This window comes from Notamacropus eugenii, chromosome 1 (genome assembly GCF_028372415.1).
Source record: "Notamacropus eugenii isolate mMacEug1 chromosome 1, mMacEug1.pri_v2, whole genome shotgun sequence".
Lineage (NCBI taxonomy): Eukaryota > Metazoa > Chordata > Mammalia > Diprotodontia > Macropodidae > Notamacropus > Notamacropus eugenii.
The window spans coordinates 4,987,250-5,002,405 of NC_092872.1; the positions used below are offsets into that span (position 1 = coordinate 4,987,250).

The window sequence follows — 15,156 nt, forward strand, 5'->3', positions numbered from 1 at the left end:
AAGTGGGGGCCGAGGACAGGAGTGCGGGGGAGCGGACTCCAGCCTCGGAAGGCGCTAGGAGTTGGAAGGGCCGGCTCCGCCCTAATCTGGGACCCATAGATGGGAGGGGGAGAAGGAGGCCAACACCTCTGCTACCCATCCCAGGACCCACAAGGCGAGGGAGCCCCCTGCAGTGACAGGGCCCGAGAGCCAGGGTGCTTAGCGGTCCACTGAGTCCGAGAGGCAAAGATCGAGACGGGCAGAGAACTGCAGGCAAAGGCAGACGCTGAACTTAGGCTGGGGGGGAGGGGAGGGGGGAGGGATGGGAGGGGGAGGAAGTGCAGAACGAAGCAGTGACCATCCCAGCTGAAGAGCACCGAGGGACAGAAGTGGCCAGAACAGGCAGCCGCCCGCAGAGGGACGCCTGGAGAGGCGATAATGTCTGCGGAGCCGGAGCTGATAGAGCTGCGGAACTTGGTCCGGTACCCCGACGGGCTGCGGGGCCAAGAGCCTGGCCGGAGCCCGGGCCCGCGGAGCCCTGGCCGGCTGGAGCGCGCCAACGCGCTGCGCATCGCCCCGGGCCGCGGCCCAGACGTGCTGCCTCGCGGCCGGCAAATCCGTCTGCTGGGCGGCCACAGCGACCCCCGACTCACGGCCGGACCCGGCCGGGGCCACTGCTTCCGTCCGTCAGGGCCCGGCACCCACACTTGGTGCGACCTCTGTGGGGACTTCATCTGGGGTGTCATTCGCAAGGGCCTGCAATGTGTCCGTGAGTACTGGGGTCTGAATTCGAGGGGGGGGGAACCCGCACTCTAGACAGCTGCGGCTCAAAGTGCTCGGGTGTGACCACGTGGGAGCTGCACCTCGTGGGGTGCAAGGCCTGGGGAGTGTGAGGAAAGAGGAGAACATCTAAGTTCCCAAGGGAGTGGGATCCGGGATTTGCAGGTGCACCTGGCGTCAGCCAGGTTAGCAGCAGTGAGTGTGCCTGAGGCAGGGAGAGGGGAGGCCCTGGTGTAATCACAGCCTTGGACCCACATTTGCAATAGGTTTCCCCTCCATATCAAGGCCACCTCTCCGCCCATTCCTTCACTATGACCATGGGGGAGGTGATAACCATGTGGCTAGCAGCTACACCCCACACCTCATCTCTCTCCCAACCCCAGTTAGTAAGCTCTTTGAAGACTTCGCCAGCACAAGGTCCTGCTCAGGAGCCACAATGCTCCAGAAGGTAGAAGCCCCCACCTTCAGCGGTCAGTGTGATTTGACCTTTATAAAGTTTACCTTTGGCCAATCCCTGTCAGAAGATCTTGGCTGCTAAAACTTAGCAGCGTTGCACTGCATTACTTTGCTGGGCAAATATTTAACCTATTTACTGGACAAGCCATCTGCAAGCACTTTGAGCAACATTTGCATAGACACAACGAATGTGCTCATTTCCAATGATTCTCATCTACAAATTAAGCTGGCCTAGGCGGTCACTCTCCCACTGCCCCACCCCCACTCCCAGATCGGGTTTGGCCACCACAGTTTCATTTCGCTTTCTGTTGTCTTGCCTTCCTCCTGGTACTTCCACTCAGCAGCGTGTTACTGGACTGGGATACTGGTGCCCGCCACCACAAATGCCATTGTGGTATGGAGGAGACCAGAGGTTTCTCTAAGTTTGGCCAATGCAGTGCAAGCTCTGGCCCTTTCTACCAACCAAGAAAAGTTCTGAATGCGGCCTTGGTGATGTCAGTCCTTGGAGGACCAGTCTAATGAAAGCCAATGAACGTCTTTACACGAAAACAAGACCACTATGTGGTTTGTTTTTGGACTGGGCAGTGACCCATAGAAAATGGCCCAAGGTCCTGTGGAACAGCCTTCCAGAACTTCCTCAGTGTTGGAGATCTGTGGGGAAGGGACAGAAGGTGCTGGGAATCACCAACAAACATAAACTTAACTGTTGATATTCTGAGTTCCATCTTTGTCCAGTGACTAACAAGCTGACACATTATTGGAGAAGAGGAACCACATCAATGCTGATACTCTAGATATTGACAAAACAAGAGGGCATTCAATCTAAGCATGGCCAGGGCTTGCAGCATCTTCTCTGAGAAGCAAGTAATGGGAGTTGATTTTGTGTCCAAAACTAACAAAAAACATCATTTAATGTAACATTTGGATCATCTTATCTTCACAGTGCTCAGACTGAGCATAAGCAAACAAAACACCATATAATCATGTGACATTCAGCCAATATTCAATTCATTGAGCACCTACTGTGTGCCATGCAGTGCTAGGGATGCAAAGCATAAAAAAACCCTCCCCACGAGAAGCATAAATTATATGGGGGAAGGGGAGGGTGACATGCCCACAGATAAGTAAATAAAAATACATGTAGAGCAAATACAAATTCGCTATGGAGTGGGAACTGGCAACTGGGTGAACTAATGGAGGAGGGCTAAATTCGGAGTCAGGAAGACCCAAGTCTCAGTCCTGCCTCAGACACTTCTTAGCTGTGTGTTGTTGTTCAGTCATTTTCATTCCTGTCCAACTCTTTTTTAGGGTTTTCTTGGCAAAGGTACCGGAGTGGTTTGCCATTTCCTTCTCCAGCTCATTTTACAGATGAGGAAACTGAGACAACAGAGTGAAGTGACTTGCCCAAGGTCATACAGCTGGTAAATATCTGAGGTCAGATTTGAACTCAGGAAGATAAATCTTCCTGACTCCAGGCCAGGTGCTTTATGCACTATGGCGCCACCTAGTTGTCCCATTAGCCAGCTGTGTGACCCTTAGCAAGTCACTTACCTCCTCTGGGCCTCAGCTTTTTCACCTATAAAATGAGGGCATTGAAGTGGGTCCCAAAGGTCCCTGGATCAGTATAGGCCTCCTGTAAAGGCTCATCTGAGCTGGTAGAAGTGAAGAAGTCATGCACTCCTGGCAAAGGGGGACAGACAGCTTGTGCAGAAGCCAAGATAGGAGAGAGGCAATATGTTACAGCCAGGATTGGAGTCTGAAACTAGACAGTAAAGTAAAAATGCCAACCGTAGCTTATATTTTATCCTGGAGGGGATAAGGAGCCCTGCTGCAGCTCCTGGGTGAGATGAGTGACTGGCAGACTCATGCTTGAGGTCTCTCAGTTTGGCTGCTTCGTGGAGAATGAATTAGAGGGGGAGATGTTAGGCAGAAATACCAAACAGGACATTCAGGTCGAAAGTTGATGAGACCCAAGCAATGAAAGTCACATGACCAAATTTCTTATACTAGAAAAATGATAGAACTCAACAGCCAAGTTGTACAAAGTCAGTCAACACACATCTTAGCACTTGGTGACTTCGTTATGAAAGTAAAGAAGATAATCGTGTTAGAAAATATGGTTCTGAGTCAAGAAATCAATGTGGAGGAAAATGTGTGTACTGAGAAGTCTCACTCTGCGGATCATGAATAATTTCTTCCAAGAAGAAAGTTTGAAGGTGCTAGGCAGAGTAAACACTAAAGGCATAATAAAAATGAGAAAATAAAAGACTGGCTCAACAAACAGGAAATGACTGGTTATTACAAACTACAAAATCTGCTGTCAGCGTATTTATGGGCAGAGCATTAAATACCTAACACTAAAAACAAAGGAAATGCCAAAATAAAAAATGAGAATGAAAAAAGTCTGGGCAGTTAGAGCAGTCTCCATCCAACCTGTTTAAACAATCTGCTGATCCTGGAAAATAGGTATTAGACAAAAGTAAAGACATTGGCAATCACCATTTCTTAATGAAATCTAACTGATGTAAAATTAGGAGGCCAGAAATGGCCACCAGCTCAATTTATTTGCCAGCATGGAGCATCGCTTGTTTAGGGTCTGCCCTCAATTGTTTAACATTAGGGAGGAAGGAGACAAAGACTTTGAGTAATTACTTCCAAAATAGTGAAAAGCAATTGAGAAAATGAGCCTGTAAAGAGACTGGGATAAGATCCAATGATTACATATTGTCTTCTCAGTAGAATGTAAACTTCTTGAGAACTGGGACTATTTCAAAAGTAAACACTTTTCTCTCCAATTAGGATGACTTGAATTGACAGTCATTGATTAGAACTCAACTGTGGGATCATCTGTGTTCCTTTTTAGGAGGTGGGGGGAGAAGAGAGGGCAGAGATTTTAGAGATACCAAAAAGGTGTCTACTGCAGTAGACCCAGTTGAGAGTTGATGAGGACCAAGTTCAAGGACCAAACAGTAACAGAGGAATCGTGATGCAACATGTTCCCCACCTCCATATAGAAAGGTGTGATGGATTCACATCGAAACTTGAAACTTTCTGGACATGGCCAATATGGGAATTTGTTTTACTTGACCATACATGTCTATAAGAGCTTTTGTTTTTCTTGCTTTCTCGATGCAGGGTTGGGGAAGGAAAGAATGGCTCACCTGAAATAGGATGAAATTCAATTTAAAAAGAAAGCATAGTTAATTTTAAAAACTAGTATTTTTTAAATGATGAATGGAGAAAATGAAAAATGCTAAAAATGCTAACATGCATTTGGGATTGCTTTTGTAAAATATCTCAAAGAGGGAAAATCCCAAAAGGGTCAAAAAGATTTAATGGTTTTTCTTCCTTCCCACAAAAAGGGACCAAGATGGCACCAACAGCCAGGAAGGAATATGCTTCCTTTTTATTCTTATGCTATTTTTATTAAAGTGGTCTATGCTCAGATGGCCAGTGTCATAAAGGAAACATGAAAAGGGGACAGTCAGCTTTGGGTGGTGATTTTCTACAGAAGATTATAGTTATGAGTTTTGTATTGAGAAGCTTATCCAATGTGTGAGTTCCCACAGTCTCTCTGCTGGTTGTTTGGTTTACTGAGTTGTTTTTTTTTTATGTAACCTTGAAAGGGTCTAGTGAAATAAAGTTTCTGTGGTGGGCATGATAGGTGGCACTGTGATGTGAATATTGCTTAGTTTCCTGCTTCTTTACGCAGTGTTGATACATGCTCACCTAAGATGCTGCTGTTTCCATAAAGGATGTTCTGTGTGGGATCTAAACAAAAAGACTGTATGCTTATGTACAGATTCTCCAGACTTGTCCATCTGCCCATGATTTTGCTCATGATGAATACTATTTTTCTAAAAAAAGCCTCCTCAGTGAGATTTACAGTAACATTAAACAGACCTCACTAACTGTCAGCACTATGGAAACACAAAGTTGCTTGGACAAACACATTGTCCAGACTTTGACGTTATCTACAATCATTTATTAAGCACCTCTTGTATGCCAAACGCTACACTAGGGACTGGAGATACAAAGACAAAAATGAAACCATCCCTGACCTTGAGAGTATGTTCTATCATCTCACCATCATCTTTTTGTGGCTGACATTCATATAGCACATATGTTCCCAAAGTGGGTGATACCATCCCCAGGTGGTGCTGGAACCATGGGGGTGGTAGTAGCCCCAGGTACAATTCGGGGGGCATGGAATAAAATAAGGGGGCAGTGGAAGCATAAGGAAAGAAGAAAAGAAAATTTTGAAAAATCATTTGTATGTTTCATCTGTTTTATAACAGAATTAAAGTAGTCATTGCATTATTTTCCAAACAAACACACAAAATACAAGTTATAACCCATCAGTGGAAAAGTTCACCAACAGTTCTTAATAAGCAAGTGTTGGCAGGCAAACATGTTGTGCATTGTCAGTAAGTCCAGCATGCTTGGGCAGGAATATATGCATATGATGACTTGTTTAGAATATAATGCTGTATTGTTACATGATACAATATTGGATCATCAAAATTTCAGTGCAGGAAAAATATAAGTTTACAATAAATTATTAAATTTAAGGTATCTTTTTAAAAAAGTTTATACTTTTTTGAAATGATGCACATTTTTTTAAAAAACCATCGAAAGGATAAAGAAAATAAATTTGCAGGAGAGCACGGAGTAATTTTTATTTTCAAGAGGACCAGACAAGTTTGGGAGTATCTCATCTTAAAGCCTACACAGCCCTTTCCATATGTGATCGAATTCAATTCTCATAACAGCTTTGGGAAGCAGGTTACTATAGGGGGTGGTATTCTCATTGTACAAAAGTGGCAACTTAGACACAGGTTGTGTGACAGAAGTACCCGTGCTTGTACAGCCTTAACGGCAAAGTCGGGATTGAAACTCAGATCTTCTTATTTTCATAGATGCAACGCTGTGCAGGAGTCATTCTCAAACTTTTTGGCCTCTTTACCTTCTTAAAAATTACTGAGCCCCACCCCCCTGCCACGAGCTTTTATTATGTGGGTTAATCTATTGCCATTGCCATATTAGGAATCAAAATGACTTTGTACTATTATGAAAGTATTTTTGACCTCATAGACTCCCTAAAAGAGTCTCAGGCAATCCCAGAGGTCCCCAGACCATAAAAGTACTGCCTCCATGATGTCTCCAGGTACCTCTGACCAGCAGGAGACCTTTGGAGTAAGTCTGTCCATCTCTCTAGTGAGAGCTTGGACAGATGCTGCTGATGCGCTGCTGGCAGAGGCTGAAGTCAAAATGCAGCAGGAACATTCATTTAGTTGGATCACATTTGGGAAATGTTGCACTCCTTTTATTACATGATGACTGAATCCTGAAACATCATCATCTCCAAAGGATCACACTAAGCAGCAAGTTATTAGCAATGCCTTGGGTGTGAGAAGTAGCCATTTGGACACAAAAAGAGATGGATTCGTTCAGAAACAAGAATGTGGAATCATAGTGATACAGTCCAAATGGTACAATGAGATACTAATAGATACCCAGTGGATACTAATAGATGCCATTGGGAATATCCTGAGATACTAATAGGTCCAGTGGAAGGTTTCCAGGCCATTGAGTAGATCCTCTTCTCTGATTTGAGAGTTAGGAGGAGACCAGAACCACAAGGACGCATGAACTACAACCTTTACCAATGGCAAATCTTACACACAAGGGCAAAATCAACGCATGCAACACTGCCCTGCTTGACAGTATTAGGCAATATATATATATGTATATATGTGTATATACATGTACATATATGTGTATATATGTTGCACTACTTTCATTCATGTATGACTCTTCCTGACCCCAGAGTCAGAGTTTTCTTGTCAAAGATACTGGAATGGCTTCCCCTTTCCTTCCCCAGATCATTTTACATATGAGGAAACAGAGGTAGACAGTGAAGTGACTTACCCAGGGTCAAACAGCTAGTAAGTATCTGAGGCCAGATCTGAACTCAGGCATATGTCTTCCTGACTCCAGGCCTGGCACTCTATCCACTGTGCTACCCAGCTGTGTCATATGTCTGAGAAAAGTGTGACATTGTGACAATGATGTGGAAATTTATTAGTTTCCTGTGAAGCGTGAAGTGTTAATGTATCAATGGGGTTCTGAAATGGATCAACTTAATTTGTGAAGAAAGAATGAGAGTGGTTGAGGACTCTGTCAGTAAGATATGGATCTGCGTATGACGACACCAGTGTAACAAACATGTAGCTTATGAAGGTTCTATGTAACATGTAACTGGATGGTTTAGGAATGTATCAGGGTGCCTATATATCAGGTTTTCTCAGTATGAATATCAATATATTTCTAAGATAGCTTGCAACTAAGTATAATATACATCAGTAGCATGTGAGTATGTATTACTCTGCTGTACAACTTCCTCAGCTTGTGGGTGTATCTTTATGTGTGTCAATGTATCAGTAAACGTAACATGCCTACCACTGGCATGTTAAAGTTTCACTTTGGCATGTGAATGTATTAATACATAGCTTAACTCACATAACAGCATTTTTCTCTGCCTTAGTTAATGTGTAACTGGGTAAGGAGAGTACAGAAGTGGGGCAGGAGGAGGGGAGACATCTGCTACACTTGAGCAGCTGGAATGTAGAGACTTTGATCCCCTCAAGATAGGGACATTGGTCCCCAGTACTTTGATGGCGCATTTTAGGCAGTTTCTTTCAGCCCAACCTTCTAAGAACATACGTTCTCCCCAACAAGTCCACCAGGGGGACCTGGAGAGCCATGTGAGAATCTCTTGCTCCTGGGATTGGGACAATAGGTTTGGAAAGATGAAACAGGAATGGGGACAGTCCCTTTCATTCATTATCTTTCCCTTGTCTCCCTAGACTGCAAGTTTACTTGTCATTATCGATGCCGGGCCCTGATCCGCTTAGACTGTTGTGGTCCCCGTGAACTGAGCTTGGAGCCTGCCTTGGAAAGAGACACCAATGTGGTATGGTTATCTTTTGGTCTGTAGCATTGGGTGATAGGACTGCTGGGATGGCTAGGTTCAGAAAGTTGAAGGACTGTGGGAAATGCTTTCCTCTTGGGAGTTGCTAGAAAAACCAATGGCTTAACTATCAGAAGACTTGAGTTTGAATTCCAACTTTGCCACATTCAACCCGTACAACTTCGGGGAAAATCATTTAAACATTCTGGCCTCATGTTCCTCCTCTCCAAATGAAGGGACTGGAGTAGAATAGTTAGATGACAGGTAGAACTCCCTTAGAGTTCTAAGGTCTAGGATCCTTATGAAATGGAAACCCAGAAATGGGACTTTCTTGAAGTCACACAAGCCAAGGACGGAACAAGGACAAAAACTGAGTGCAGCTGGCTCCCAGTCCAATAGCCTCTCCCCTGAGAAGCTGGTCTTGGAAATGCAGTCTGAACACTCAAGGAAGGGCAGTTAGCCTGACCATGAACAATGACACATGTGCCTCCATCCCAATCCATTTGCCCAGGTGAGCCCAGAACCAAGACACCTGGGCCACTATACTCACAGACCAGGTAGTCATCCAACCTTTGCTTGAAGGGGGCCCTCTATCTTCTGGGGAAGTACATTACATTTTGGGATAGATACTCTTTTATTTTTTAGCAAGCTTTTCCTTATTTCAATCCTAAATCCATATTTCTTATTCTATTATATACTAATATACAGTCTATATTTAACACACCAGTGGTAGGCAAAGGCTGCTGATACATTGACACACATAAAGATACATCCACAAGCTGAGGAAGTTGTATAGCATAGTAATATACATTCACACACTACTGATGCATATTACGCTTAATTGCAAGCTATCTTACACGGTATATTAGTATGGTATATGGGGAGAACATATTATATACTAAAAATGCTGTTTATTTACTGGTCCTCCTTCTGCCCTTTGGAGCCAAACATTCAATACAATCCCTTTCCCATACAAAAACCCTTCATATACTAGAAAAATATTCTCTTCTCCAGGTTAAACATGTCCCTTTCAACTGTTCCTTCTATGATCTTGCAGCTTTTTCCCAATGTGATCACCCGTCAAACTTATTAATTCCTTCCTCAAACATCATGCCCAGAACTGAATGTAGCACTTCAGATACAATCTTGCCAGGGCCAATAGACACAGACTGTCACCTCTAGCCCCAGACATGCTTCCCCTCTTCATGTAGACTATCAACTTTTTTTATAGTGATACATTTTATTTTGATATCACATTCATTTCCAAATATACGTACCCATACCTATACCCATCAAACCCTCCCCTATGACAAACATTTAAAAAGAAAAAACAGTTCAGGAAAACATAACCAGCCTGCTGTGTTGGGCAGCACACTCCACATCCCACACCCAGCCATCCTCCTCTCCAGTAGAGGAAGGGGACACACATTTGCTCATTCCATCTTCACAGCCAAGCTTACCCAGCACTCAGTTTGATTTCATTATTGTCCCATTCACATAGTTTCAGTTGTATGCTTTTTTCTCTTGGTTCTGCATATTACTTTCTGTATTCATTCATATAAGTCTTCCTATGATTCTCAGAATTCTTGATAATAATTGTCTTGTATAGCACAGTAATAATCCATTGCATGCATGCCACCTACTATGTTTCCAGTTAATGGTAATAATTGATGGCACCTACTATGTTTCTAATTAATATCAGCTCTTTTGACTGCTATATTACACGGGTGCAGTCCACTAAAATTCTCTCTCATTTTCACAGGAAATGCAATATTGCAATGTTTCCTTCCTGTTGTACTTGTGAAATTGATTTTTTTAATTAAGTTGTAATACTTATATTTAGCTGTATTATATTTCATTTAGTCAGCCCGGCATTTTAACTATTATATATTTTAGGCTCTTTTCATCTACATATTTGATAAAAAATGTCATCTTGCTTTATCCAAATCATTAATACAAATGTTAAAAATGGCATTTCCTCAAGGACAGATGGCTAAGTCGCTCCATCGGAGGGCCTCTAAGTTGACAGTGAACAATAATTTCATGACTGCTCTTTGCATTTAGCCATCCACCCAGTCCTGGATGGCTTGTGACATTGTCTAATTCATCTCATGCCATCTTGTCCTCCAGAGTAACAGGAGATATTTAGTCAAATGCAAACTACATGGGCGGCATTACCTTGTCTAGTCTAGTAACACTGGTTAAAAAGAATGGGATGTTGGCCTGGAATGACCTGCTTTTGTCTAAGCCATGCTGGCTCCTTGTGATTATGGCTGCCTTGTCCAGATGTTTTTTTACTGTGAATGAAGTCAAGCTCCTTGGCCAATGATTTGCAACTATCACTCTCTTCTTTCTTGAAAACATGGACAGCATTTGCCTCTTTTCAATCCTGCAGTGTCCTTCTTGTTCTCCATATTCTTACAGTGATCACTAACCTGGTGGCTCAGTAATCACATGGAAAGGTCTTTTAAATCAGTTTTTACTAGTATCTTTTTTTCCATCAAAATTTCCTCCACTATCCCTCCCTCTCCACTTTCCCAGACAGGCATCCCATGTAACAAATAATCTTTTTGGAGAAAAAAAGAGGAAAAAAAATCAGCAAAACTGATTTCTCTAGCCAAAAAAAGTCTAAAAATATGTGCCATGTCCTAGACCTGTGGGCTTCCAGCCTAGGGAAAGAAGCAAGTGAAAACATCTTCTCATATTTCTTCTTTGGAGCCATGCTTGCTCATTGTAATTTTCCCTTTTATGGTTTTATAGTTTGATGCTTTTTCCATTTGCATTGTATAATTGTATATATTATTTTCTGGCTCTGCTCACTTCACCCTGCACCAGTTCATGTTTCTCTGTATTCCTCATATTTATAATATTCCATTACATTCACGTGCCACAATATGTTTAGCCATTCCGCACTCGATGGACATCTATCTACTTTATTTCCAATTCTTTGCTGTCACAGAAAGTGCTGCTATAAATCTTCTTATATATTTGAGGATTTTCTTCTTATGAATGATCTCCTTGTAAAGTACTTAGTATAGTGCTTGGCACGTAGTAGATACTGAATAAGGGCTTGTTTCCTTCCTTGGTATATAATTCTAGTAATGGAATCTCTCCGTCAGTATGAACATGTTAGGCACTTTCTTTGCATGCTTCCAAGTTCCTTTCCAAAATGGTCATACTTATTCACAGCTCCACCAACAATGCACCAGTGTGCCTGTCTTCCCACAACCCCTCAACCATGTGTTATTCTCCTCTTTCATTGTCTTTGCCAATTTGCAATCAATGAGGTGAAACCTAGGGCTGTTTTGATTTGTATTTCTCTAATTATCATTGGTGGTTTGGAAAATTCTTTCATATGGTTGTTAAAAGTTCATAGTTCTTCTTTTGAGAATTGTTTATCATTTGACCATTTATCTATTGGAGAATGGCTTTGAGTCATACATTCATACATTAATACATATATATATATGTTTATATATATATATATGTTAGTTGTCATTGTTTTCCTATAGCCAGCTTCCCTACCTATCCTAGTACATTGAAAGTTTTTGAATATGGAGTGGCATGAGACCTGCACCTTAGGGAAATGACTTGGCAGCCATGTGAAGGAATGACTAGGGAGAGAGGAGACTAAAAGCAGAGACATGATAGGCCGTCCTTGCAGTGGTCCGTAGAAGAGGTGATGTGGACCTGACTTAAGGGAGAGGTGTGTATCTGGAGAGAGGGGGAGACTTGGGAGAAATGTTGTCAGGGATAGAATCAGCAAATGATTCCGTATAGGGATAGAAGGAAAGGAATGAGTCTAAGATTGACGCCAATGTTGCAAACCTAGATCGCTGCATGTATGGTGGTTCTGTGAACAGAAATAGAAAATTTTAGAATAAGGATAGGTTAGGTTAATGAGTTTTCTTGTTGTACATGTTTAATGTGGGCTAACCATGGGTCAACTAGGTGGAGAGCCAGGAGGCAGTTGGTGATGCAGGATTCACAAGAGAGATGATAGCTGGACGTTCAGATTTGAGGCTTATTTGTTTAGAGCTGGCTCCTGGTCACATCAAGCAAATGAGATAAACAGAAGAGAGAACAGAGAAAAAGGAGTTGGGAACTTGAAGAAGACTCATACTTAATGTATGGGTGCAGGACAATGAACCAGGGGATGGTCACACAGGAAGAAGCTAAACAGAAAACAGCCATTTCACAGAAGTCAAGAGAGGAGAGAGTATCCCTGAACATGGGGTAGTTAGCAGTATCGAAGCTGCCAAAGATGATGAGGAGGATGAGGACTGAGAAAAGGCCATCCAGGGAAGCAGGTGACATTATTGATGACCTTGGAGGAAGCAGTTCATTGGAGTGAAAATCAGATTGCAAAAGAAGTTGAACAAGCGAAGTCAAGAAGTATAGATGTCAGAGCCATAATTACCAGAAAGCCATGAGGTCTCTGCCTTAGGGCACCAACCGTGGTTGGAGGGTGGTGTGTGCTTCAATCTGTTGACTCTGAAATGAGTGGTAAGCATTGAATTAATTTCCTGGGTCAGTTATGGCTGACTCAATGGCACTGGGCCAACAGAAGGATAAAAAGTGCCAAGGACTTCTTTAAGGAGGTATACTCTGCCCCCATCTCAACATCTCAGTGTAATTGAATAGCAGGCAAAAATGTTGGGGTTTTTGTCTGGTTTTCTTGGGGGGGTTCTTGTTGTTTTTCTGCAATTTACATTGTTGTAGTTGTGTTTGTTGTTTTCCTGGTTTTATCTGTTTCACTTTGCATCAGTTTGCATTTTGAGAATTATGTGATCACGTTCCTCTCCAAGCCATCTCCCCCCAGTGGCATTAGAATAATTGTACCTGTTCGGGGCAGACCACCCTAGTTTCAAATAGCCTGGAGTTCTCCCGCACAGGGTGTTCTAGGTCTTTTTCTCTTCTACCTCCCACCCCCACACTCAGCTGAATTTGCTTGAGATACTAGAATTCCCAAATAAAGGATTTTAGTTGAGGTAGGTGACTTTGTCTTATTGATGCTTTAAAGCATATATATATACATATATATATATATACCAGTGGTGGCAGAGAATTGCAGGGATTCCTATCAGTTGGGAAATGGCTAAAGAAGCGTGGTGTATGATTGTGATGGAATACTACAGTTCTGAGAGAAATGACGAGCTCTTTGATTTTAGAAATACATGAATTCCTAGAAGAATTGTATGAAATAATGCAGGGCAAAATAAGCAGAACCAAAAAAACACTGTATACAGTAACATCCACATTGCTTTAAGAAGACTTTTGGGCAAATGAGTCGTTTTGAATATTATACTCAAATCAGCCACAAAAGTCTTATGAAAGAAGAGTCTGTCTCTGGAGAGAGAAATGACAAATAGAAAGGTTACAATATAGCTGTATACCCACATACATGTGTACGTATGTCTAATGGTACCTATCTCTGGGGCAGGGTGGGCACAGAGGGAAAACTAGAAAAAATGCAAAGCAGAGGATAAAAGAAAATTCTGAGGATAACATAGAAAGTAGTTTTTTAAAATATGTAGTACTTATATAGTTTTTCAAACTAAAATAAATGCAAATTCATGGTTTTTTCACTAAATTAAATCCTCTTTTTATGTTGTGCTATGTACATGGAAATGTTCCCTTTTTTTATCTCTTTATGTATTTCAGTTCAAAATGAATTATCTGTATATATGTATGTATATACTACCGTCACTTCCCAATACTACTACCCCCACCCCAAGCCTGTCTTTCAAGAGCAAATAACACAAACCAATACAAGTGTCTGACGGCGCGGGCAAAGATTCTCACCCATAAGCTACCTCTTCTCTACTGAGAGGATGGAGCGAGTAATTCAGTAGACTGTAAGTTTCTTTGGGGAAGAAAAGACGGAACAAAACATTCGTTAAGTGCCTACTATGTTCCATGCATTCTCCTAAGCAGATCTTATTTCATTTGATCTCATAACTACCTAGGAAGTAGGTGTTACTTAATGGGTTAAAATCCCCATTTTACACTTGAGGAAACTGAGGTGGATAGAGGTTAAGTGACTTGCCCAGGTTCCTACAACTAGTAAGTGTTTGTGTCTTCCTCACTCGAGGCCCAGTGATGTATCACATAGCTGCCTCTTTTTTTTCACTTCGTATCCCTAATTCCTAATACAGTACCTATACGCTGGTTTGTACAAATCTCCCCATGTTTGAATCCCCCGTATTCTTCGTTTCTTTCTGCATAGTAACACTCCATTACATTCATATACCACAGCTTTTTCAACTGTTGCTCACTTGATGGACACCTAATTTGTTTCCAGTTCTTTGCTACCACAAAAAGTGCTGCTTGAAATATTTAGATATATATTTAAAGTCTATATTCATCTCCAACTTTCTTGGGCATATACTTAGTAATGGGATTGCTAAACCAAAGGTTATGGTTAAATTAGTCCACTTTTCTTGCGTAATTCAAAAACAATTTTTTAACTTTGCTGATAATTTTTTGTTTTTAATACATCTTCCAAATATATCTATCTTCCCTCCCATACCTGAAGAACCATCAGAGGGATAAAAGCAAATCAGCAAAATTTACCAACTTATCAACCAAGCCTGACACTATATACAATATTGTGATTATACACCTCTGCAGAAAAGGGAGGAATGGTTTTCATCTCTTCTTTGGGCCCGAGCTTTGTCAGTGTAACTGAATAGCAGGCAAAAATGTTGCGGTTTTGTTTGTTTCACTGCAATTGACATGGCTGCAGTTGTGTTTATTGTTTTCCTGCTTTTGTCTATGTTACTTTGCATCAATTCTTATAAACCAGTTGTTCCATGCTTCCTTCTCTGTAGGCTTCATATTCATTATATCATATAGTACAACAATATTCCGTTACATTCATGTGTGAGAATTTGTTAAAAAATGAAGGGCATCTGCTTTGTTTCCAGTTCTTTGTTACAACAAAAAAAAATTGCTGCTGCAAATAT

At 41.9% G+C, this 15,156-nt stretch overlaps 1 protein-coding gene across 1 annotated transcript in view; it reads left to right on the plus strand.

Annotated features, from left to right (window-relative positions):
• The first annotated feature begins 303 nt into the window (after positions 1-303).
• Positions 304-15,156, plus strand: part of RASSF1 (Ras association domain family member 1) — a 34,134-nt gene continuing 19,281 nt past the window's right edge. The window contains exons 1-2 of the mRNA XM_072650553.1: positions 304-748; positions 8,085-8,191. Coding sequence (XP_072506654.1) covers positions 418-748; positions 8,085-8,191 — 438 coding nt within the window. The 5' untranslated portion in view covers positions 304-417. The remainder of the gene's footprint in view (positions 749-8,084; positions 8,192-15,156) is intronic.